This window comes from Oncorhynchus clarkii, chromosome 17, assembly GCF_045791955.1.
Source record: "Oncorhynchus clarkii lewisi isolate Uvic-CL-2024 chromosome 17, UVic_Ocla_1.0, whole genome shotgun sequence".
In the NCBI taxonomy this organism is placed as follows: Eukaryota; Metazoa; Chordata; class Actinopteri; order Salmoniformes; family Salmonidae; genus Oncorhynchus; species Oncorhynchus clarkii.
The window spans coordinates 10,754,719-10,780,219 of NC_092163.1; the positions used below are offsets into that span (position 1 = coordinate 10,754,719).

A 25,501-nucleotide genomic window follows, 5' to 3' on the forward strand; every position below is an offset into this window, starting at 1 on the left:
GTGTGTGTGTGTGTGTTTGCACAGCCATACACTATAAGAGACAAGTCAAGGCCACACCATAATGAGGCTAAAGTCACTGTACAACTTTACACTTCGAGGGTCTTTATTGGCATGGGAAACATATGTTAACATTGCCAAAGCAAGTGAAATAGATAATAAACAGAAGAGAAATAAACAATATAAATGAACAGTAAACATTACACTCACAAAAGTTCCAAAAATAATAGATAGATAATGTCATATTATGTCTATGCACAGTGTTGTTACGATGTGCAAATACTTAAAGTACAAAAGGGAAAAAGAGCGAGAGAGAGACTGAGACAATGAAGGAGAGAGATAAAGAGAGAGAGAGACAGACAATGGAGAGAGGTAAAGAGAGAGAGAGACAGACTGAGACAATGAAGGAGAGAGGTAAAGAAAGAGAGAGACTGAGACAATGAAGGAGAGAGGTAAAGAGAGAGAGAGAGACTGAGACAATGAAGGAGAGAGGTAAAGAAAGAGAGAGACTGAGACAATGAAGGAGAGAGGTAAAGAGAGAGAGAGACTGAGACAATGAAGGAGAGAGGTAAAGAGAGAGAGACTGAGACAATGAAGGAGAGAGGTAAAGAGAGAGAGAGACAGACAATGGAGAGAGGTAAAGAGAGAGAGAGACAGACTGAGACAATGGAGAGAGGTAAAGAAAGAGAGAGACAGACTGAGACAATGAAGGAGAGAGGTAAAGAAAGAGAGAGACTGAGACAATGAAGGAGAGAGGTAAAGAGAGAGAGAGACTGAGACAATGAAGGAGAGAGGTAAAGAGAGAGAGAGACAGACAATGGAGAGAGGTAAAGAGAGAGAGAGAGACAGACTGAGACAATGAAGGAGAGAGGTAAAGAGAGAGAGACTGAGACAATGAAGGAGAGAGGTAAAGAGAGAGAGAGACAGACAATGGAGAGAGCTAAAGAGAGAGAGAGACAGACTGAGACAATGAAGGAGAGAGGTAAAGAAAGAGAGAGACTGAGACAATGAAGGAGAGAGGTAAAGAGAGAGAGAGAGAGACTGAGACAATGAAGGAGAGGTAAATAGCGAGAGAGAGACTGAGACAATGAAGGAGGGAGGTAAAGAAAGAGAGAGACAGACTGAGACAATGGAGAGAGGTAAAGAAAGAGAGAGACAGACTGAGACAATGAAGGAGAGAGGTAAAGAAAGAGAGAGACTGAGACAATGAAGGAGAGAAGTAAAGAGAGAGAGAGACTGAGACAATGAAGGAGAGAGGTAAAGAGAGAGAGAGACAGACAATGGAGAGAGGTAAAGAGAGAGAGAGAGACAGACTGAGACAATGAAGGAGAGAGGTAAAGAGAGAGAGACTGAGACAATGAAGGAGAGAGGTAAAGAGAGAGAGAGACTGAGACAATGGAGAGAGGTAAAGAGAGAGAGAGAGACAGACTGAGACAATGAAGGAGAGAGGTAAAGAGAGAGAGAGAGACTGAGACAATGAAGGAGAGAGGTAAAGAGCGAGAGAGAGACTGAGACAATGAAGGAGAGAGGTAAAGAGCGAGAGAGAGACAGACTGAGACAATGAAGAAGAGAGGTAAAGAGCGAGCGAGACTGAGACAATGAAGGAGAGAGGTAAAGAGCGAGAGAGACTGAGACAATGAAGGGGAGAGGTAAAGAGAGAGAGACAGACTGAGACAATGAAGGGGAGGTAAAGAGAGAGAGAGACTGACTGAGACAATGAAGGAGAGGTAAAGAGAGAGAGAGACTGAGACAATGAAGAAGAGAGGTAAAGAGAGAGAGACAGACTGAGACAATGAAGGGGAGAGGTAAAGAGAGAGAGAGAGAGACTGAGACAATGAAGGAGAGAGGTAAAGAGAGAGAGAGACAGACAATGGAGAGAGGTAAAGAGAGAGAGAGACAGACTGAGACAATGAAGGAGAGAGGTAAAGAAAGAGAGAGACTGAGACAATGAAGGAGAGAGGTAGAGAGAGAGAGAGACTGAGACAATTAAGGAGAGGTAAAGAGCGAGAGAGAGACTGAGACAATGAAGGAGGGAGGTAAAGAAAGAGAGAGACAGACTGAGACAATGGAGAGAGGTAAAGAAAGAGAGAGACAGACTGAGACAATGAAGGAGAGAGGTAAAGAAAGAGAGAGACTGAGACAATGAAGGAGAGAGGTAAAGAGAGAGAGAGAGAGACTGAGACAATGAAGGAGAGAGGTAAAGAGAGAGAGAGACAGACAATGGAGAGAGGTAAAGAGAGAGAGAGAGACAGACTGAGACAATGAAGGAGAGAGGTAAAGAGAGAGAGACTGAGACAATGAAGGAGAGAGGTAAAGAGAGAGAGAGACAGACAATGGAGAGAGCTAAAGAGAGAGAGAGACAGACTGAGACAATGAAGGAGAGAGGTAAAGAAAGAGAGAGACTGAGACAATGAAGGAGAGAGGTAAAGAGAGAGAGAGAGAGACTGAGCCAATGAAGGAGAGGTAAAGAGCGAGAGAGAGACTGAGACAATGAAGGAGGGAGGTAAAGAAAGAGAGAGACAGACTGAGACAATGGAGAGAGGTAAAGAAAGAGAGAGACAGACTGAGACAATGAAGGAGGGAGGTAAAGAAAGAGAGAGACAGACTGAGACAATGGAGAGAGGTAAAGAGAGAGAGACTGAGACAATGAAGGAGAGAGGTAAAGAGAGAGAGAGACAGACAATGGAGAGAGGTAAAGAGAGAGAGAGAGACAGACTGAGACAATGAAGGAGAGAGGTAAAGAGAGAGAGACTGAGACAATGAAGGAGAGAGGTAAAGAGAGAGAGACTGAGACAATGAAGGAGAGAGGTAAAGAGAGAGAGACTGAGACAAAGAAGGAGAGAGGTAAAGAGCGAGAGAGAGACTGAGACAATGAAGGAGAGAGGTAAAGAGCGAGAGAGACTGAGACAATGGAGAGAGGTAAAGAGAGAGAGAGAGACAGACTGAGACAATGAAGGAGAGAGGTAAAGAGAGAGAGACAGACTGAGACAATGAAGGAGCGAGAGACAGACTGAGACAATGGAGGAGAGAGGTAAAGAGAGAGAGACAGACTGAGACAATGAAGGAGAGAGAGACAGACTGAGACAATGAAGGAGAGAGAGAGAGACTGAGACAATGAAGGAGAGGTAAAGAGAGAGAGACAGACTGAGACAATGAAGGAGAGAGAGAGACTGAGACAATGAAGGAGAGAGGTAAAGAAAGAGAGAGACTGAGACAATGAAGGGGAGAGGTAAAGAGAGAGAGAGACAGACTGAGACAATGAAGGAGAGGTAAAGAGAGAGAGACAGACTGAGACAATGAAGGAGAGAGGTAAAGAGAGAGAGAGACTGAGACAATGAAGGAGAGAGGTAAAAGAGAGACAGATACAGGTGGTCTCCATGTGTTCCTGTCTGACTTGTACAGTTTATATTACTACTCACTGATGAAAGACAACACACACTATGCTGTTGAAAGACTGTCTGCCAGTCTATATACATTGCCATGTGTTAACATGATCCCTCTAGTCTAGAGGCTACAGATATATGGTATATACGTGATGGTGTTGAGAGTGGTGTGTGTGTGTGTGTGTGTGTGTGTGTGTGTGTGTGTGTGTGTGTGTGTGTGTGTGTGTGAAGAGCTGCTTTGTAAAATCAAGCTAAATAAATCAGCACGAAAGTCATGGGGGGAAATGAGGCTGAACGCTACACACACACACACACGTAAACACACACCAGCGGACACACACACCCGCGTAAACACACCATCGCACACACACACACACACATACCCAAGTAAACACACCAGCGCACACACACCCGCGTAAACACACACCAGCGCACACACCTACAGGGAGAGAGAAAGAGTGTCTGTGTGTTTACAGTGAACTTGTTTTATGTGTTTGCCTTTTCATGTGTGTAAATGTGTTCGACTTCCTGTTTGTCTGTACAGTGTTTGTCCTCGTTCAATGCTGTTGTTGCCCCTTCTAGCAGATACTGTGTGTCTGTGCCTGTGTGTCATTAAGCTGCTGTTGTTGCCCCTTCTAGCAGATACTGTGTGTCTGTGCCTGTGTGTCATTAAGCTGCTGTTGTTGCCCCTTCTAGCAGATACTGTGTGTCATTAAGCAGCTGTTGTTCAGGCTGCTCTATCACTTCCTGCAACACGGCCCCCTGAGACACAGGTCTGGGATCAGGTTCCACCACTCACAACCAATGTGCGCAGCTCCCCAGGGACGGCTTCTGCGCAGAAATAAAATCAGCCTGCGCAGAGAAGCACGAGATTGAACCTCACTCAACTGTCTAGTTTCCCCCTTAGTTAACACTATCAACCCTTTACTGTGGGAATTGTGATCGAATCAACGTAATTATTAGCTACTTTCAATGCAACATACCGAAACAAAACCAACGATTCAAGAGACTTTGTTGTAGACAGAACTCATCAGAGTAGGATTCTATTGCATTGACATGCACATACTCTAATCTAAACAGACCGGTGCGCCGTAACCAATCAGAGCTGCAGTAGGCCTATATGCAAATAAACCACTGCCATACATGTGCCATTCCCGTTGAACGTGACTGTCTTTACAGAATCAGCGGTCGTGAGTAGATGAGCTGTTTTGAGATCAAAGCGAGAGCTGCATGTAGTCACGTGTCCACATTTGTTCATATCCTTTGCTAGTTAGTGAGTTATTAGCCCAGTTATAGATACGTTTGAGTCAGCAATGGGGGAGTGTTTGTTTCCTACAAGACACAACACGTGTGCATTTCTAGACATCATTTGAAAAGTGACTCCGGTAAAGAGCTTTTTTGTCTTAAAGGGGCAGTGTTGTATTTTGAGACAGGCTTGAATAAGCTAAGTAGCCAATCGGCAGAGGGAAGCATAATTAGTCTGATTCGCTGTAATAATGGGATGAGAATAATAATGCATTCTATTTCATAAAGTGGTTTCTTGCATCAAACGACTCAACAACATTTTCAGTCTCCTCCTTGTCTGAAGGACAAGTGGATTAACAGGTTCATGTCAACAAGCCCTGAATGTGTTTTTCAAACGTCTCATAGAATGTAGCCTACATTGAACACCACACATTGGCTTCTACTGTAGGCTGAATGATAGAACAGCTATTTCCATGTTAAAATATTATGGGATGCATTTTCTCCATTGTTTTTGATGGTAGACCCCTCTGGTAGTCCTACATTATGATCAAATAGCCACAGTAGCCTACTTGACCACTGTTAAAACTGTCACTTAAAGCTGGTACAGCCTCAGTGTTCACAGTAAATGCGTGCTGGACCTGAAATTTGCTCAGCCCCGGAAAGAATAGTAGAGGGAACATTGCTCACAACTCTGTTGTTAAGGCTCCTCTATCACTTCCTGCAGCATGCCCCCCCCCCCTTAGACACAGGTCTCGGATCAGGTTACACCACTCACAACTCAATCATTAATCATTAGGGGAGTCTAATACACAGCTGGCCTTACATCAGTGTCTATGGGCAACTTCATCCTACTTCTGGGGTGTATTCAGGGACGTGAAACACTTTGAACGTTGCAGATAGAAATAGATTGAATAGAGTTCACGCCATTCTCTGTTCTATTGGACAGGCAATCATTTCTGTTCTACATGATACATTTCTATCTGAATGTTCTGTCGGTTACATCCTCCTGAGAAGACCACTGTTTAGCATGTCTCTGTTTAATCAATGAATCAAACGTTATTTATACAGCACATTATATACAACACATGCGGTTCAATATGCTTAACATAATAATAATAAAGGCTGCTCCTGTAATTCATTGACTTGGGGAGTTGTCTCCATCTGGTGGCCACAGCATGTAACTGCATATCGCTGAGCTAGTGAGACCATACACTTGTTCCAGCTTTCACTTTTCACATGTCTACATGTTTGGCATCACTGCCTTTGACAAGTGGGATCTATCTACCATATATCACTTTAAAATATGTGAGAAAATGTCCCCTCAAAACACATTTAAGAATGATTCTAGATCATATTGATTGTGAAGAGATGGTGCAACAAAAGAGAAACCATACCACTGCTCATCTACAGCAATACATAACGACAGTGTTATACATTTATTTTGTCATTTTATTTAATATTAATGTCCAGTCCACTTTGTGTTCATATAATAGCCTTGGTTACAGTAGATTCATATTTACAACTGGAGAGATGATCAAATTAAAAGTAACTTAGTTACATTAGATACAAATTTACAACTGGAGAGATGATCACATTTAAAGTAACCTAGTTACATTAGATACAAATCTACAACTGGAGAGATGATCACATTCAAAGTAACTTAGTTACATTAGATACAAATCTACAACTGGAGAGATGATCACATTAAAAGTAACTTAGTTACATTAGATACAAATCTACAACTGGAGAGATGATCACATTTAAAGTAACCTAGTTACATTAGATACAAATCTACAACTGGAGAGATGATCAAATTAAAAGTAACTTAGTTACATTAGATACAAATCTACAACTGGAGAGATGATCACATTAAAAGTAAGGCCGGGATTCACTATTCACCTTTTAAAGGGAAAGTTCCCGCGATCGCAGAAGACCGCATTCACGGCAAATTCTGCACATGTCGGCTCCATTGTTAATTACCTTTAAATGTCGTCCGTGCTACAATGCAGATCTAGCGCTGATCTGATTGAATCCCGGTACTGAGACATCGGTCTGCACTGAAACTAGCTTAGCTTCATATCCAACTAGTCAAACGAGCTAAAATGGGTCCATTTATGAATTCCTCTAAAAAGAGATGAATGTTTGAGGACAATGAAAGTGGGATACAACCACAAACAATAATATGATTACACAAAATATAAACAAATCTAGAGCTTAACCTGGCTCCTCACATTTCTTCCTTCAACTCAGAGTTCTGTTCTGGACAGCAGAGACAGACAAAGCTAGCTGGGTGTGTCTTACTTTCGAACCAAAAATTGTAACAGAATAAAAACCAAATATTTCAATTCTAGAAGAACACAGTTTGTAAACAAATTGCTAATAATATCACAGAATAATATAACTCAGTCATAATCACATAAATAGTGGTTTTATCTTAATGGCTAACCGTTCAGGCATTTGTTGGCCTACACATTGACACAAGTCTCTCTCTGCAGTCTAGGCAACATTTATGCTGTAGAGTTCAATCAACCCAATGCAATGCACCCAATTCCCTATGTGTCTCCTCTTCACTCATTACAAAGGACTTTAGTAACTTGTATCTCTTCATCTGAAAATTCATTGAGATCCTGGACTTTCCTTCTCTACCTCTGTGACGCCCAACACACTCATTTGAGCGTTTGTCTCTGTTTCTCAGCGTCTCTTCATCTCACGGTCAGAGGACTTTGATTCATCCCCTCAGTCTGTCCATAATTCAGACGTCCGTGTCTATGACGTGATGTGGTTCCTACGTACCTCATTTATACATCTGAGAAGCTCGCTTCTGTACTCTCAAAAGGGCTATGTAGAACCATTTGTCCCTGTTGAACCCTCTGGAAAAGGTTCCAGGTAGAACCAGGTCAGGTCAGACGATAACCCCTTTAGGTTCCAAACAGCAACCTTTCAAGAGTTCTATTTGGAACAAGAGGTTCTATCTGGAACCAAAAAGGGTTCTTTATTGTGCCTTGGAGTTAGATCTTAGCGTAGCATCTGCTGTGACCGTCAAGTCCAGTCCGTGAGAGGAAGACTCGGCCACAGGGGTCACATCTGTAAGCCGGCCCGGATGTTGTGGTGTCCCGACGTTCTTACCTCAGATCTAATAAAACTAGGATCAGATCCTTCCCTATACAATTTATTGTATTCATTATGACATAAAAAAAACTCAAAACTGATCCTAGATCAGTACTCCTACTTTGAGACACTTTGTGGATACGGGCCCACATCTGTCTTTTGGGAAACAATCAACCCTGTTTTTCTGTGGAGGGTGAAGAGGTGGGGTGGGGTTCGGTGTGTGGCGGTTGGGCCAGTGAATGTTTCTTACTAGTTGCTGTAGAAGGAAAAAAACACTTTCAGTAAAGTCACAGCTCTGAGAAACGTTTAGGAGCCATGGAAACAAGAGCCATGGAAACAAGTGGAACTGAGTCAATTATCCTGGCTAAATACATCAACATGATTTATCCTCATCCTAAGGTACTGTAATAATCCCTAGTAGTGGTATATGGAGGTGTAGCAGACATGGGACGGTCATGGCTGCTCATGGTCACGTGATGAGGGAGCCCCGCTTGTGACTTCACAATAAGTGTTGGCCCTCAGACCGTAGGGAATTTCCTCTTTGTGTAATGGTTAAGATGTTGGTTTGTCCCGGGTTCAGATCCTGCCGGGGACAGAGGCTTTCTGTGTTTTTCTCTGAGTTGTTTCGGAGCCACTGCAGCCTTTTATCTTGATTGGCTGTTGAAGCTCTGTCACATGACGCACCATAACGAACGTCAGCCGTGCGCAGCGGGAGGTCCTCCTATCGCCTCTCACCTCAGAACATTGGCTGGTGAAGCTCTGTCACATGACACACCATAACGAACGTCAGCCGTGCGCAGCGGGAGGTCCTCCTATCGCCTCTCACCACAAAACATTGGCTGCCATTTGCTATTAATTTCCCACGATGAAATTGTCTCCGGGCTGATGATCTACTGCGCACGGCCAACATTGGTTATGGTGTGTCCCTGTGCCAGACCTTTATCAACCTTGAGGGACTTAAGAACATCGTTGTGAAGGTTCTGTGTGGTTCTGTGTGGTTCTCAGAAGTTGCTGAAGATCTCCTGCTTCTTGCTCCAGTCCATAGGGGGCGCTCTCTTCTTGCCGTGTTGGGCCCTCTCTTTGGCCTCGGCTGCCGTGGGGCTCAGATGCAGACCGCTGTCCAGGAACGGGTCTGAAACACGTCGCTCATAATCCTCAGGGACCTAGAGAGATACACGTACACACACACACACACACACACACACACACACACAGTATTTGATGTTTAAACTTTTTAGTAAAAAAATAAATACAAGCCCAAAACAAGTCATTTTATTTGAGTATTTTAATGGTCATTTGTAAAAACCAAATACTTATTTCAAATACTATTTTCAAATACCTGAGTTAAATGTATGGGAGTGTATTTGAGTTAAATGTATGGGAGTGTATTTGAGTATTTTCAAAATACATAAAAAATATTAAACTACTTGTCTTTTCAAATAAAATATATTTGAATACTTACTTTGAATGTATGTGAAAGTAACTGAGATGTTTGAAATAGTATTTGAACCCAGTTCTGCACATATTACATATTACACATATTACACATATTACATACGTGTTACATACATGTTACATATTTACATACAACAAACCAGAAACTTGCTACAGGATAGACACACACATACACACCTGAATGCTCATATCTGAGCTGCTGAATTCTGATTGGGTAGTCGAGCCACGTGAGTACTGGGAATTGGTCTGTGAATTGGGCGAGCCGTCTGTGATTGGTGAGCCCGTCAAGGTGACGTTGATGATTGGTGGATCCATTGGAGTGAGGTCAGTGGTTGAAGAGGGGGTGGGTGGGGCGCTGTCTGTCATTGGCTCGTCCACATAGACCTCTGGAACGCAGGAACAAACCACATGAGCAACCTGACAAAATCCTTAGAGATGAATCCTTCAAACTGAAATATGTTTGTGGTCATTAATGGTTTAGATGCAAATATGAGTCGTGTTTGTGCGAGAGAGAGAGAGAGAGGAGAGAGAGAGAGAGAGAGAGAGAGAGAGAGAGAGAGAGAAAGACATCCTTTGACCTCTGACATGTGTGCTGGTGGGCGTGACCCCGAGCCTCTTGAACAGCTCGTCTGTTTCCGCGTCGACCACCAGGAGGCGTGTCTCGTCCCCCCCGCCACGTATAAACGCCACCACCTCTGAGTGTCTCAACGCCTCGATGTTCACTCCATTCACCTGGGGGAGGAGAGGAGGATGAATTCATGAGTGAATGGATGTTATTAGCCATATGTAAAATGTTTATAGAGCTGCCTCAACCATTGGCCTCCATTTACCTGGGGAGAAGAGAAGTAGTTTTACAGGCAGACATTGGAAATAACTATTTGTTCTTAACTGACCTGCAGGAATCTCTGTCAGGTATCCAGAATCTCTGATTTATGTATCTAGGACTGATTTTAAACTAGATTTGAAAATACTTGCTCTATTGCTAAATGTATGTATGTCTGTGTGTATGTCTGTGTGTATGTATGTGTGTATGTCTGTGTGTATGTATGTGTGTATGTCTGTGTGTGTGTTGTGTGTATGTTGTGTGTATGTCTGTGTGTATGTTGTGTGTATGTTGTGTGTATGTCTGTGTGTATGTTGTGTGTATGTCTGTGTGTATGTCTGTGTGTATGTCTGTGTGTATGTTGTGTGTATGTTGTGTGTATGTCTGTGTGTATGTTGTGTGTATGTCTGTGTGTATGTTGTGTGTATGTTGTGTGTATGTTGTGTGTATGTCTGTGTGTATGTCTGTGTGTATGTTGTGTGTATGTCTGTGTGTATGTCTGTGTGTATGTTGTGTGTATGTCTGTGTGTATGTCTGTGTGTATGTTGTGTGTATGTTGTGTGTATGTTGTGTGTATGTCTGTGTGTATGTTGTGTGTATGTTGTGTGTATGTCTGTGTGTATGTTGTGTGTATGTTGTGTGTATGTTGTGTGTATGTCTGTGTGTATGTCTGTGTGTATGTTGTGTGTATGTTGTGTGTATGTTGTGCGTATGTTGTGTGTATGTTGTGTGTATGTTGTGTGTATGTCTGTTTGTATGTTGTGTGTATGTCTGTGTGTATGTTGTGTGTATGTTGCGTGTATGTCAATTGTGGCAAAAAAATGGATGTATATGATCACTACCAAGTTGGTTTTTAGCAAGTTACACAAAGCTGCAGTTACACAACCTGTCCAGCAGTCGGCACATGACTCCAGCCCCTGTGACTGGGATGGAAGCGAGAGAGAGAAGGCATTGAGTGATCTGTAATCTGATTTCGTTAAGCTCCGTGGCAACTTTAATTTTGCATCTCTCTCTCTCTCTCTCTCTTTCTCTCTCTCTCTCTCTCTCATCCTACACATTCCTAATGTGTCCTGAATCACACACACACACAAATGCACCCCCATCCTCCCTCCCTCCCTCCCACACTAACCCTACAGGGTAACCTAACCTGCCAAAGTCCATGTAATAAGCTCTTATCTAAGCTAATCTCATCTGTGTGTGTGTGTGTCTGAGGTAACACACACACACATACACACACAGACTGTCTCTCTCTCTCGATCTGGCCCTACCTCCACCAGCCTGTCCCGGGGTCTGAGGTCTGCGTGTTGGGCGGGGGACCCGGGATCCACGCTGCGTATGAACTGTCCTCGCCGTGTTCTGTCACTGTGCAGGTTGAACCCGTATCCCAGCTCCCGCTTCACCATGTGACACAGCCGGGGGAGGAGCTCCACCGTCGCCATGGGAAACTCTGTATCTAACGACGCTGTCTCCGATGGCAACTACAGATAGAGAGAGACAGAGAGAGAGAGGAAACACAATGACAGAAAAAGTTTGACATTGTAATTTCAAATATAAATTCTAATTTGGTTCAGTAGTGGTGCAACGTAACTCAAGAATATTCAGTTGTAACATACAGACAGTGAAGACCATAACAGACAGACAATGAGTGAAGACCATAATGAACAGACAGAGAGTGAAGACCATAACAAACAGACAGTAAGTGAAGACCATAACAAACAGACAGTGAGTGAAGACCATAACAAACAGACAGTGAGTGAAGACCATAATGAACAGACAGAGAGTGAAGACCATAACAAACATACAGACAGTGAAGACCATAACATACAGAGAGTGGAGACCATAACAAACAGACAGTGAGTGAAGACCATAACAAACAGACAGTGAGTGAAGACCATAATGAACAGACAGAGAGTGAAGACCATAATGAACAGACAGAGAGTGAAGACCATAACAAACATACAGACAGTGAAGACCATAACATACAGAGAGTGGAGACCATAACAAACAGACAGTGAGTGAAGACCATAACAAACAGACAGTGAGTGAAGACCATAATGAACAGACAGAGAGTGAAGACCATAATGAACAGACAGAGAGTGAAGACCATAATGAACAGACAGTGAGTGAAGACCATAATGAACAGACAGACAGTGAAGACCATAACAAACAGAGAGTGGAGACCATAACAAACAGACAGAGAGTGAAGACCATAACAAACAGACAGAGAAGACCTTAACAAACAGACAGTGAGTGGGGACCATAATGAACAGACAGTGAGTGAAGACCATAACAAACAGACAGAGAGTGGAGACCATAACAAACAGACAGTGAGTGAAGACCATAACAAACAAACAGACAGTGAAGACCATAACAAACAGACAGAGAAGACCTTAACAAACAGACAGTGAGTGGGGACCATAATGAACAGACAGTGAGTGGAGACCATAACAAACAGACAGAGAGTAAAGACCATAACAAACAGACAGTGAGTAAAGACCTTAACAAACAGACAGACAGTGAGTGAAGACCATAACAAACAAACAGACAGTGAAGACCATAACAAACAGACAGAGAAGACCTTAACAAACAGACAGTGAGTGGGGACCATAATGAACAGACAGACAGTGAAGACCATAACAAACAGAGAGTGGAGACCATAACAAACAGACAGAGAGTGAAGACCATAACAAACAGACAGAGAAGACCTTAACAAACAGACAGAGAGTGGGGACCATAATGAACAGACAGTGAGTGAAGACCATAACAAACAGACAGAGAGTGGAGACCATAACAAACAAACAGACAGTGAAGACCATAACAAACAGACAGAGAAGACCTTAACAAACAGACAGTGAAGACCATAACAAACAGACAGAGAGTGGAGACCATAACAAACAGACAGAGAGTAAAGACCTTAACAAACAGACAGAGAGTGAAGATCATAACAAACAGACATAGAGTGGAGACCATAACAAACAGACAGAGAGTAAAGACCTTAACAAACAGACAGAGAGTGAAGACCATAACAAACAGACACAGTGAAGACCATAACAAACAGACAGAGAGTGGAGACCATAACAAACAGACAGAGTAAAGACCTTAACAAACAGACAGAGAGTGAAGACCATAACAAACAGACAGACAATGAAGACCATAACAAACAGACAGAGAGTGAAGACCATAACAAACAGACAGAGAGTGAAGACCATAACAAACAGACAGAGAGTGAAGACCATAACAAACAGACAGAGAGTGAAGACCTTAATGAACAGACAGAGAGTGAAGACCATAACATACAGACAGAGAGTAAAGACCTTAACAAACAGACAGAGAGTGAAGACCTTAACAAACAGACAGAGAGTGAAGACCATAACAAACAGACAGAGAGTGAAGACCATAACAAACAGACAGAGAGTAAAGACCTTAACAAACAGACAGAGAGTGGAGACCATAATGAACAGACAGTGAGTGAAGTTGTCAAAAGTTAAATCAATAGCTATATAGATGTATATGTAAGTTATTAGTTCATCTCTTCAGATATATTTCACTGAGACCCTACCTACCTACCTACCTACCTACCTACCTACCTACCTACCTACCTACCTACCTACCTACCGACCGACCGACCGACCGACCGACCGACCGACCGACCGACCTACCTACCTACCTACCTACCTACCTACCTACCTACCTACCTACCTACCAACCTACCTACCGACCGACCGACCGACCGACCGACCTACCTACCTACCGACCGACCGACCTACCTACCTACCTACCTACCTACCTACCTACCTACCTACCTACCGACCTACCTACCTACCTACCTACCTACCTACCTACCTACCAACCTACCTACCTACCTACCTACCTACCTACCTACCTACCTACCTACCTACCTACCTACCTACCTATCTACATATGAAAAAAATATATTTTTCATAATTATATATATTTCAGCAGTTTAGAAGAAAAAAAAAATGCATGAGCCAAAAAATCTATAGTTGATGAGATGAATGAGATTGAGTCAGAGTGATGGATGCGTGTGCTGTTACAGAGACCCGTGCTGCCACACAGCTCTCTCCCTCTCACGCTAAGACACACACACACACACACACACACACACACACACACACACACACACACACACACACACACACACACACACACACACACACACACACACAAATACATAGAAGCAAATACAGAGACGTACACACGCACAAACAGACACACACCAAATGCACACACACACCCCACACACACCCCACACACCCCACACACACCACACACACACCACACACACACCCCACAAACCCCACACACACCATGGTAATGTGATCAGTCTTCTATCAGCGTGACCCAGTACTCTTTGTGTGACTCCACCAGAATATCTGGAAACACACACATACACACACACACACACACACACACACCTACACACACACACACACACACACACACACCTACACACACACACATACATACACACACACACCTACACACACACACATACATACACACACACCTACACACATACACACACACACACACACACACACACACACACACACACACACACACACACACCTACACACACACACATACATACACACACACCTACACACATACACACCTACACACACACATACATACACACACACCTACACACATACACACCTACACACACACACCTACACACCTACACACCTACACACACACACACACACACACACCTACACACACACACACACACACACCCCTACACACACCTACACACACACACACACACACCTACACACACACACACACACACACCTACACACGCCCACACACACCTACACACACGCACACACACCTACACACACACACCCCTACACACACCTACACACGTACACAATGCGTATATGTGTGTCGCCGTCTGTCACAGTTTGTGCCATGGCAACAAACCAGAACACCTTGACGACTGGTTGCCATGGCTGACAGGGTGTTTAAGGTAAGTTGGAGTGTTAATGCTCCAGGACATGGGAGGGAGGGAGGGGGAGAGAGAGAGAGAGAGAGGGGGACTTCTGATGTCTTGGTTGGCCTCTTTATGTCCTCCCTACACCAGCTAAATCCAGAACCATATATACATTCTATATCTGTCTCTGTCCTAATCAACCAACCGACACACACCAGTCCCAAAACATCTGTCTGGTACCAACATCAAACTGACCTCAAAAGCTCAAAGCCTGTCTATCTCCCTGGAGGGTATTTATTTGGGGGTCAACTGGGGAATATCTCAGTCACAGTTTTCCATGGCAAGGAAGAGGAGGCTGAAGAGGAGGATGAAGAGGAGGCTGAAGAGGAGGCTGAAGTGGAGGATGAAGAGGAGGCTGAAGAGGAGGTTGAAGAGGAGGATGAAGAGGAGGCTGAAGAGGAAGGTGAAGAGGAGGCTGAAGAGGAGGGTGAAGAGGAGGCTGAAGAGGAAGGTGAAGAGGAGGCTGAAGAGGAAGGTGAAGAGGAGGCTGAAGAGGAGGGTGAGTCAGGATTGGATGTGTGATGAGGGTCAGGGTTAAATTAGCTTCCTGCAGCAACAGAATTAGAAGTCTAGATAATGACTATTGGAGTTGGAGGTGAGAGATCAGCCTGTAATAGATACCAGTAACCAGACAGTCAGATTGATCAGCCGGTAACCAGACAGTCAGATTGATCAGCCAGTACTGGAGCAGAGTGTTCCTATGAAGATAACAGTCTGGTTATGTAATGCAATAAGGGCGTCTGCCAGGATAACACAATATGCTACGGAACAATGCCCGCTGTGTGTGGGTGTGTGTTTGTGCCACAGAACAATGCACTTTGACTAGAGTATATCAGTCATCTGTGATAGACGTAACATACGTAACATCACACAATGGAGTTTTATGGGACGACGCGTGTGTGTGTGTATGTGTGTGTGTGTGTCTGCAGACAAATGAAGAGCATTAGGCATATAGGTGTTGACCATCACATGGTGAACTATTTATGGTTCTAGAAATGAATTTCAACAAATACACTGTCTCTGTAATCCCTCTAACTAAACCATACTGTCTCTATAAGCCCTCTACCTAAACCATACTGTCTCTGTAATCCCTCTAACTAAACCATACTGTCTCTATAAGCCCTCTACCTAAACCATACTGTCTCTGTAATCCCTCTAACTAAACCATACTGTCTCTGTAATCCCTCTAACTAAACCATACTGTCTCTGTAATCCCTATAACTAAACCATACTGTCTCTGTAATCCCTCTAACTAAACCATACTGTCTCTGTAATCCCTCTAACTAAACCATACTGTCTCTGTAATCCCTCTAACTAAACCATACTGTCTCTGTAACCCCTCTAACTAAACCATACTGTCTCTATAATCCCTATAACTAAACCATACTGTCTCTGTAATCCCTCTAAACCATACTGTCTCTGTAATCCCTCTAACTAAATCATACTGTCTCAATAATCCCTCTAAACCATACTGTCTCTATAATCCCTCTAAACCATACTGTCTCTGTAATCCCTCTAACTAAATCATACTGTCTCTATAATCCCTCTAAACCATACTGTCTCTGTAATCCCTCTAAACCATACTGTCTCTGTAATCCCTCTAAACCATACTGTCTCTGTAATCCCTCTAACTAAATCATACTGTCTCTGTAATCCCTCTAAACCATACTGTCTCTGTAATCCCTCTAACTAAATCATACTGTCTCTATAATCCCTCTAAACCATACTGTCTCTGTAATCCCTCTAACTAAACCATACTGTCTCTGTAACCCTTCTAAACCATACTGTCTCTGTAATCCCTCTAAACCATACTGTCTCAATAATCCCTCTAAACCATACTGTCTCTATAATCCCTCTAAACCATACTGTCTCTGTAATCCCTCTAACTAAATCATACTGTCTCTATAATCCCTCTAAACCATACTGTCTCTGTAATCCCTCTAACTAAACCATACTGTCTCTATAATCCCTCTAACTAAACCATACTGTCTCTGTAATCCCTATAACTAAACCATACTGTCTCTGTAATCCCTCTAACTAAATCATACTGTCTCTATAATCCCTCTAAACCATACTGTCTCTGTAATCCCTCTAACTAAATCATACTGTCTCTGTAATCCCTCTAACTAAAACAACTTCCTACGGGTTTCAATCAGAGGCACATAGCACTTGAAATGTAAAAGTACTTTCTGATTGCTTCTACACCTGCATTGCTTGCTGTTTGTGGTTTTAGGCTGGGTTTCTGCACAGCACTTTGACTGTCTCTGTAATCCCTCTAACTAAACCATACTGTCTCTGTAATCCCTCTAACTAAACCATACTGTCTCTATAATCCCTCTAACTAAACCATACTGTCTCTATAAACCCTCTACCTAAACCATACTGTCTCTGTAATCCCTCTAACTAAACCATACTGTCTCTGTAATCCCTCTAACTAAACCATACTGTCTCTATAATCCCTCTAACTAAACCATACTGTCTCTGTAATCCCTATAACTAAACCATACTGTCTCTGTAATCCCTCTAACTAAACCATACTGTCTCTGTAATCCCTCTAACTAAACCATACTGTCTCTGTAATCCCTCTAACTAAACCATACTGTCTCTGTAACCCCTCTAACTAAACCATACTGTCTCTATAATCCCTATAACTAAACCATACTGTCTCTGTAATCCCTCTAAACCATACTGTCTCTGTAATCCCTCTAACTAAATCATACTGTCTCTGTAATCCCTCTAAACCATACTGTCTCTGTAATCCCTCTAACTAAACCATACTGTCTCTGTAATCCTTCTAAACCATACTGTCTCTGTAATCCCTCTAACTAAACCATACTGTCTCTGTAATCCCTCTAACTAAACCATACTGTCTCTGTAACCCCTCTAACTAAACCATACTGTCTCTATAATCCCTATAACTAAACCATACTGTCTCTGTAATCCCTCTAAACCATACTGTCTCTGTAATCCCTCTAACTAAATCATACTGTCTCAATAATCCCTCTAAACCATACTGTCTCTATAATCCCTCTAAACCATACTGTCTCTGTAATCCCTCTAACTAAATCATACTGTCTCTATAATCCCTCTAAACCATACTGTCTCTGTAATCCCTCTAAACCATACTGTCTCTGTAATCCCTCTAAACCATACTGTCTCTGTAATCCCTCTAACTAAATCATACTGTCTCTGTAATCCCTCTAAACCATACTGTCTCTGTAATCCCTCTAACTAAATCATACTGTCTCTATAATCCCTCTAAACCATACTGTCTCTGTAATCCCTCTAACTAAACCATACTGTCTCTGTAACCCTTCTAAACCATACTGTCTCTGTAATCCCTCTAAACCATACTGTCTCAATAATCCCTCTAAACCATACTGTCTCTATAATCCCTCTAAACCATACTGTCTCTGTAATCCCTCTAACTAAATCATACTGTCTCTATAATCCCTCTAAACCATACTGTCTCTGTAATCCCTCTAACTAAACCATACTGTCTCTATAATCCCTCTAACTAAACCATACTGTCTCTGTAATCCCTATAACTAAACCATACTGTCTCTGTAATCCCTCTAACTAAATCATACTGTCTCTATAATCCCTCTAAACCATACTGTCTCTGTAATCCCTCTAACTAAATCATACTGTCTCTGTAATCCCTCTAACTAAAACAACTTCCTACGGGTTTCAATCAGAGGCACATAGCACTTGAAATGTAAAAGTACTTTCTGATTGCTTCTACACCTGCATTGCTTGCTGTTTGTGGTTTTAGGCTGGGTTTCTGCACAGCACTTTGACTGTCTCTGTAATCCCTCTAACTAAACCATACTGTCTCTGTAATCCCTCTAACTAAACCATACTGTCTCTATAATCCCTCTAACTAAACCATACTGTCTCTATAAACCCTCTACCTAAACCATACTGTCTCTGTAATCCCTCTAACTAAACCATACTGTCTCTGTAATCCCTCTAACTAAACCATACTGTCTCTATAATCCCTCTAACTAAACCATACTGTCTCTGTAATCCCTATAACTAAACCATACTGTCTCTGTAATCCCTCTAACTAAACCATACTGTCTCTGTAATCCCTCTAACTAAACCATACTGTCTCTGTAATCCCTCTAACTAAACCATACTGTCTCTGTAACCCCTCTAACTAAACCATACTGTCTCTATAATCCCTATAACTAAACCATACTGTCTCTGTAATCCCTCTAAACCATACTGTCTCTGTAATCCCTCTAACTAAATCATACTGTCTCTGTAATCCCTCTAAACCATACTGTCTCTGTAATCCCTCTAACTAAACCATACTGTCTCTGTAATCCTTCTAAACCATACTGTCTCTGTAATCCTTCTAAACCATACTGTCTCTGTAATCCCTCTAAACCATACTGTCTCTGTAATCCCTCTAAACCATACTGTCTCTATAATCCCTCTAAACCATACTGTCTCTGTAATCCCTCTAAACCATACTGTCTCTGTAATCCCTCTAACTAAATCATACTGTCTCTATAATCCCTCTAAACCATACTGTCTCTGTAATCCCTCTAACTAAACCATACTGTCTCTGTAACCCTTCTAAACCATACTGTCTCTGTAATCCCTCTAAACCATACTGTCTCAATAATCCCTCTAAACCATACTGTCTCTATAATCCCTCTAAACCATACTGTCTCTGTAATCCCTCTAACTAAATCATACTGTCTCTATAATCCCTCTAAACCATACTGTCTCTGTAATCCCTCTAAACCATACTGTCTCTGTAATCCCTCTAAACCATACTGTCTCTGTAATCCCTCTAACTAAATCATACTGTCTCTGTAATCCCTCTAAACCATACTGTCTCTGTAATCCCTCTAACTAAATCATACTGTCTCTGTAATCCCTCTAAACCATACTGTCTCTGTAATCCCTCTAACTAAATCATACTGTCTCTATAATCCCTCTAAACCATACTGTCTCTGTAATCCCTCTAACTAAACCATACTGTCTCTGTAACCCTTCTAAACCATACTGTCTCTGTAATCCCTCTAAACCATACTGTCTCAATAATCCCTCTAAACCATACTGTCTCTATAATCCCTCTAAACCATACTGTCTCTGTAATCCCTCTAACTAAATCATACTGTCTCTATAATCCCTCTAAACCATACTGTCTCTGTAATCCCTCTAACTAAACCATACTGTCTCTATAATCCCTCTAACTAAACCATACTGTCTCTGTAATCCCTATAACTAAACCATACTGTCTCTGTAATCCCTCTAACTAAATCATACTGTCTCTATAATCCCTCTAAACCATACTGTCTCTGTAATCCCTCTAACTAAATCATACTGTCTCTGTAATCCCTCTAACTAAAACAACTTCCTACGGGTTTCAATCAGAGGCACATAGCACTTGAAATGTAAAAGTACTTTCTGATTGCTTCTACACCTGCATTGCTTGCTGTTTGTGGTTTTAGGCTGGGTTTCTGCACAGCACTTTGACTGTCTCTGTAATCCCTCTAACTAAACCATACTGTCTCTGTAATCCCTCTAACTAAACCATACTGTCTCTATAATCCCTCTAACTAAACCATACTGTCTCTATAAACCCTCTACCTAAACCATACTGTCTCTGTAATCCCTCTAACTAAACCATACTGTCTCTGTAATCCCTCTAACTAAACCATACTGTCTCTATAATCCCTCTAACTAAACCATACTGTCTCTGTAATCCCTATAACTAAACCATACTGTCTCTGTAATCCCTCTAACTAAACCATACTGTCTCTGTAATCCCTCTAACTAAACCATACTGTCTCTGTAATCCCTCTAACTAAACCATACTGTCTCTGTAACCCCTCTAACTAAACCATACTGTCTCTATAATCCCTATAACTAAACCATACTGTCTCTGTAATCCCTCTAAACCATACTGTCTCTGTAATCCCTCTAACTAAATCATACTGTCTCTGTAATCCCTCTAAACCATACTGTCTCTGTAATCCCTCTAACTAAACCATACTGTCTCTGTAATCCTTCTAAACCATACTGTCTCTGTAATCCTTCTAAACCATACTGTCTCTGTAATCCCTCTAAACCATACTGTCTCTGTAATCCCTCTAAACCATACTGTCTCTATAATCCCTCTAAACCATACTGTCTCTGTAATCCCTCTAAACCATACTGTCTCTGTAATCCCTCTAACTAAATCATACTGTCTCTATAATCCCTCTAAACCATACTGTCTCTGTAATCCCTCTAACTAAACCATACTGTCTCTGTAACCCTTCTAAACCATACTGTCTCTGTAATCCCTCTAAACCATACTGTCTCAATAATCCCTCTAAACCATACTGTCTCTATAATCCCTCTAAACCATACTGTCTCTGTAATCCCTCTAACTAAATCATACTGTCTCTATAATCCCTCTAAACCATACTGTCTCTGTAATCCCTCTAAACCATACTGTCTCTGTAATCCCTCTAAACCATACTGTCTCTGTAATCCCTCTAACTAAATCATACTGTCTCTGTAATCCCTCTAAACCATACTGTCTCTGTAATCCCTCTAACTAAATCATACTGTCTCTATAATCCCTCTAAACCATACTGTCTCTGTAATCCCTCTAACTAAACCATACTGTCTCTGTAACCCTTCTAAACCATACTGTCTCTGTAATCCCTCTAAACCATACTGTCTCAATAATCCCTCTAAACCATACTGTCTCTATAATCCCTCTAAACCATACTGTCTCTGTAATCCCTCTAACTAAATCATACTGTCTCTGTAATCCCTCTAACTAAAACAACTTCCTACGGGTTTCAATCAGAGGCACATAGCACTTGAAATGTAAAAGTACTTTCTGATTGCTTCTACACCTGCATTGCTTGCTGTTTGTGGTTTTAGGCTGGGTTTCTGCACAGCACTTTGAGATATCAGCTGATGTACGAAGGGCTTTATAAATACATTTTATTTGATTTTATTTGATTGAGCTGAAATCTGCAGCGTTTATCGTGAATAGGATCTCATTAACGGTAGTTCAATGCGCTCGTCGCCAACATGCTGTATTCGGGAAGTATTCAGACCCCTTGACGTTTTAAAACCTTTTGTTACGTTACAGCCTCATTCTAAAATCCCCTCTCATCAACCTACACACAATACTCCATTATGACAAGGCAAAAACAGGTTCTATTACATTTTAGCAAATGTATTTACAAAAAAAAAAAATATCCCATTTCTATAAGTATTCAGACCCTTCACTCAGTACTTTGTTGAAGAAGCTTTGGCAGCGATTACAGCCTTGAGTCTTCTTGGGTATGAGACTACAAGCTTGGCACACCTGTATTTGGGGGGTTTCTCCCATTCTTCTCTGCAGATCCTCTCAAGCTCTGTCAGGTTGGATGGGGAGTGTCGCTGCACAGCTATTTTCAGGTCTCTCCAGAGATTTTAGATCAGGTTCAAGTCCGGGCTCTGGCTGGGCCACTCAAGGACATTCAGAGACTTATCCCGAAGCCACTCCTGCGTTGTCTTGGCTGTGTGCTTAGGGTCGTTGTCCTGTTGGAAGGTGAACCTTTGCCCCCAGTCTAAGGTCCTGAGCGCTCTTGAGCAGGTTTTCATCAAGGATCTCTCTGTACTTTGCTATGTTCATCTTTCCCTCGATCCTGACTAGTCTCCCAGTCCCTGCCGCTGAAAAACATCCCCACAGCAAGATGCTGCCACCACCATGCTTCACCGTAGGGATGGTGCCAGGTTTCCTCCAGACATGATGCTTGGCCTTCAGGCCAAAGAGTTCAATCTTGGTTTCATCAGACCAGAGAATCTTGTTTCTCGTGGTCTGAGAGTCCTTTAGGTGCCTTTTGGCAAACTCCAAGCGGGCTGTCATGTGCCTTTTTACTGAGGAGTGGCTTTCGTCTGGCCACTCTTCCATAAAGGCCTGTTTGGTGGAGTGGTGCAGAGATGGTTGTCTTTCTGGAAAGTTCTCCCATCGCCACAGAGGAACTCTGGAGCTCTGTCAATTTCGAGTCTCATAGCAAAGGGTCTGAATACTTATGTAAATAAGGTATTTCTGTTTTCGCTTTGTCATTATCGGGTATTGTGTGTAGATAGATTTTTAATTTTTTTATTTTATTTATTTCACCTTGATGAGGTAAAACATGAATTTAATAAGTTTTAGAATAAGGCTGTAACGTAACAAACACCTTGAAAAAGTAAATCCTTAAAAAAAAAAACTTTCAGAATGCACTGTAGATGTGAACTAGGCCACAGACAGGGGAACGTGGATATAGCAACACTGTGTGTGTCTGTGCTCCCCGTCTGTAAAACAACGCCCCTCCTCCTGTTTCGTTTCATTTCAGAGTGTATTGTAGAAGCTGCAGTACAGCATGTATGCCATGTATGTCATCTGATAGGGCTGCATCAGTTCCCCAGCAGTGACGCAACACCCTTCACACCTCTACAGGTAGGCCTACAGGGTGAAGAACATGCAAACAGCAGACAAAAGGGGAGAGGATTTGTTATGTGTGTGTGTGTGTGTGTGTGTGTGTGTGTGTGTGTGTGTGTGTGTGTGTGTGTGTGTGTGTGTGTGTGTGTGTGTGTGTGAGAATGAGCAAGAAAAGGAGAAAGGGGGGAGAAATATCTGCTCAGTTTGAATACCTGTAGAATGTTGGGCCACCCACCACAGTTTGAATACCTGTAGAATGTTGGGCCACCCACCACAGTTTGAATACCTGTAGAATGTTGGGCCACCCACCACAGTTTGAATACCTGTAGAATGTTGGGCCACCCACCACAGTTTGAATACCTGTAGAATGTTGGGCCACCCACCACAGTTTGAATACCTGTAGAATGTTGGGCCACCCACCACAGTTTGAATACCTGTAGAATGCTGGGCCACCCACCACAGTTTGAATACCTGTAGAATGCTGGGCCACCCACCACAGTTTGAATACCTGTAGAATGTTGTTCCACCCACCACAGTTTGAATACCTGTAGAATGTTGGGCCACCCACCACAGTTTGAATACCTGTAGAATGTTGGGCCACCCAACACAGCTTGAATAACTGTAGAATGTTGGGCCACCCACCACAGTTTGAATATCTGTAGAATGTTGGGCCACCCACCACAGTTTGAATACCTGTAGAATGTTGGGCCACCCACCACAGTTTGAATACCTGTAGAATGTTGGGCCACCCACCACAGTTTGAATACCTGTAGAATGTTGGGCCACCCACCACAGTTTGAATACCTGTAGAATGTTGGGCCACCCAACACAGTTTGAATACCTGTAGAATGTTGGGCCACCCACCACAGTTTGAATACCTGTAGAATGTTGGGCCACCCAACACAGTTTGAATACCTGTAGAATGTTGGGCCACCCACCACCATATTCCCTATTCAGTGCAATACTTTTGACCAGAGTCCATAGGTTAAAAGTTGTGCACTATATAAGGATTAGTGATGTGTAGTTCGTGAACAATTCCTTCTTTTTGAACTACTCTTTTTTACTGACTCGAGAGTCATGATTCGTTTTTCTGAGTGACTTGTTCATTTTAGTCGGTGGTTTGACCTGCTTGTGCTGGCTGCAGTGAATCCTACAGATGGATTAAAAGCTAGTTATGCTTGATCTGGATGCTCTGACTGGAGGGTGTGACGCAATTGCGGAGCCTCCAGAGGCCAAATTGAGCTCCATCCCACATGATGTTGTAACAATGTGGAGGGCTCCATTTAGCTCTGCATTGACATGATTGGTTGAAGGTAGGTCGGGGTGGGAGCTCCTGTGTAAACGCAAACTCACTTCCTTGACAACTTCTTTCACAACAGCTCTGCTCAACAGCTCAAGAAGTATGAGTTCGCTGACTTTTGCAGAGGCTGTATCACCGTAAGTGCTGCTCGGCCAATGCAGATACTGGCCATGCAGCGAGCGGCTCTAACACAAGCTCCTTTGGCTCAGTGGCTCGACTTTATATCTCAGTGCTCCAGAGACGTGCTCCGACCACCAACTGTCTGTCATATCCGCGAAGGAAAATAGACCACGAGAAGAAACCTACATATTTAGAACTGATAAGGTGCAAGAATTAAAGCAATTCATTTGTTATCGAATGTTTTTGATGAACACCGTTTTGTAGAACCAAAACATACACAGCCTCTGCTCAAGAACTAATCTTTCTGGGGAGTCTGCAGTTCGCGAAGGACTTTACCACCTTGCCTGGCAACCCAGACTACTTGCTCCGGTCCAAACGCCCACTGACGTTACTTCTCCGCAATGAGAAAGTTTGTAGCGAAAGACAGAGCAGCGGAAGAGTCGTCAGGCTGCTAATAACCCGGCCGGCAGTCAAGCAATGCATTCCGCCAAGAGTCGTTCACAATCTAGTCCGGTTTCAAATGTATCAATAAATAATCTTATTTGTATGCCTAGCAATCAACAAATGTACATTGTTTAAAGCACACGTTTACAAACCTCAACCACAAATGACAGCT

General features: G+C 42.6%; 1 protein-coding gene across 1 annotated transcript in view; it reads right to left on the reverse strand.

Moving 5' to 3' along the window:
- Positions 1-8,734: 8,734 nt before the first annotated feature.
- Positions 8,735-25,501, reverse strand: part of LOC139369566 (Na(+)/H(+) exchange regulatory cofactor NHE-RF2-like) — a 24,333-nt gene continuing 7,566 nt past the window's right edge. The window contains exons 3-6 of the mRNA XM_071108813.1: positions 11,280-11,489; positions 9,767-9,920; positions 9,366-9,574; positions 8,735-8,896 (exon numbers count right to left, since the gene is read on the reverse strand). Coding sequence (XP_070964914.1) covers positions 8,735-8,896; positions 9,366-9,574; positions 9,767-9,920; positions 11,280-11,489 — 735 coding nt within the window. The remainder of the gene's footprint in view (positions 8,897-9,365; positions 9,575-9,766; positions 9,921-11,279; positions 11,490-25,501) is intronic.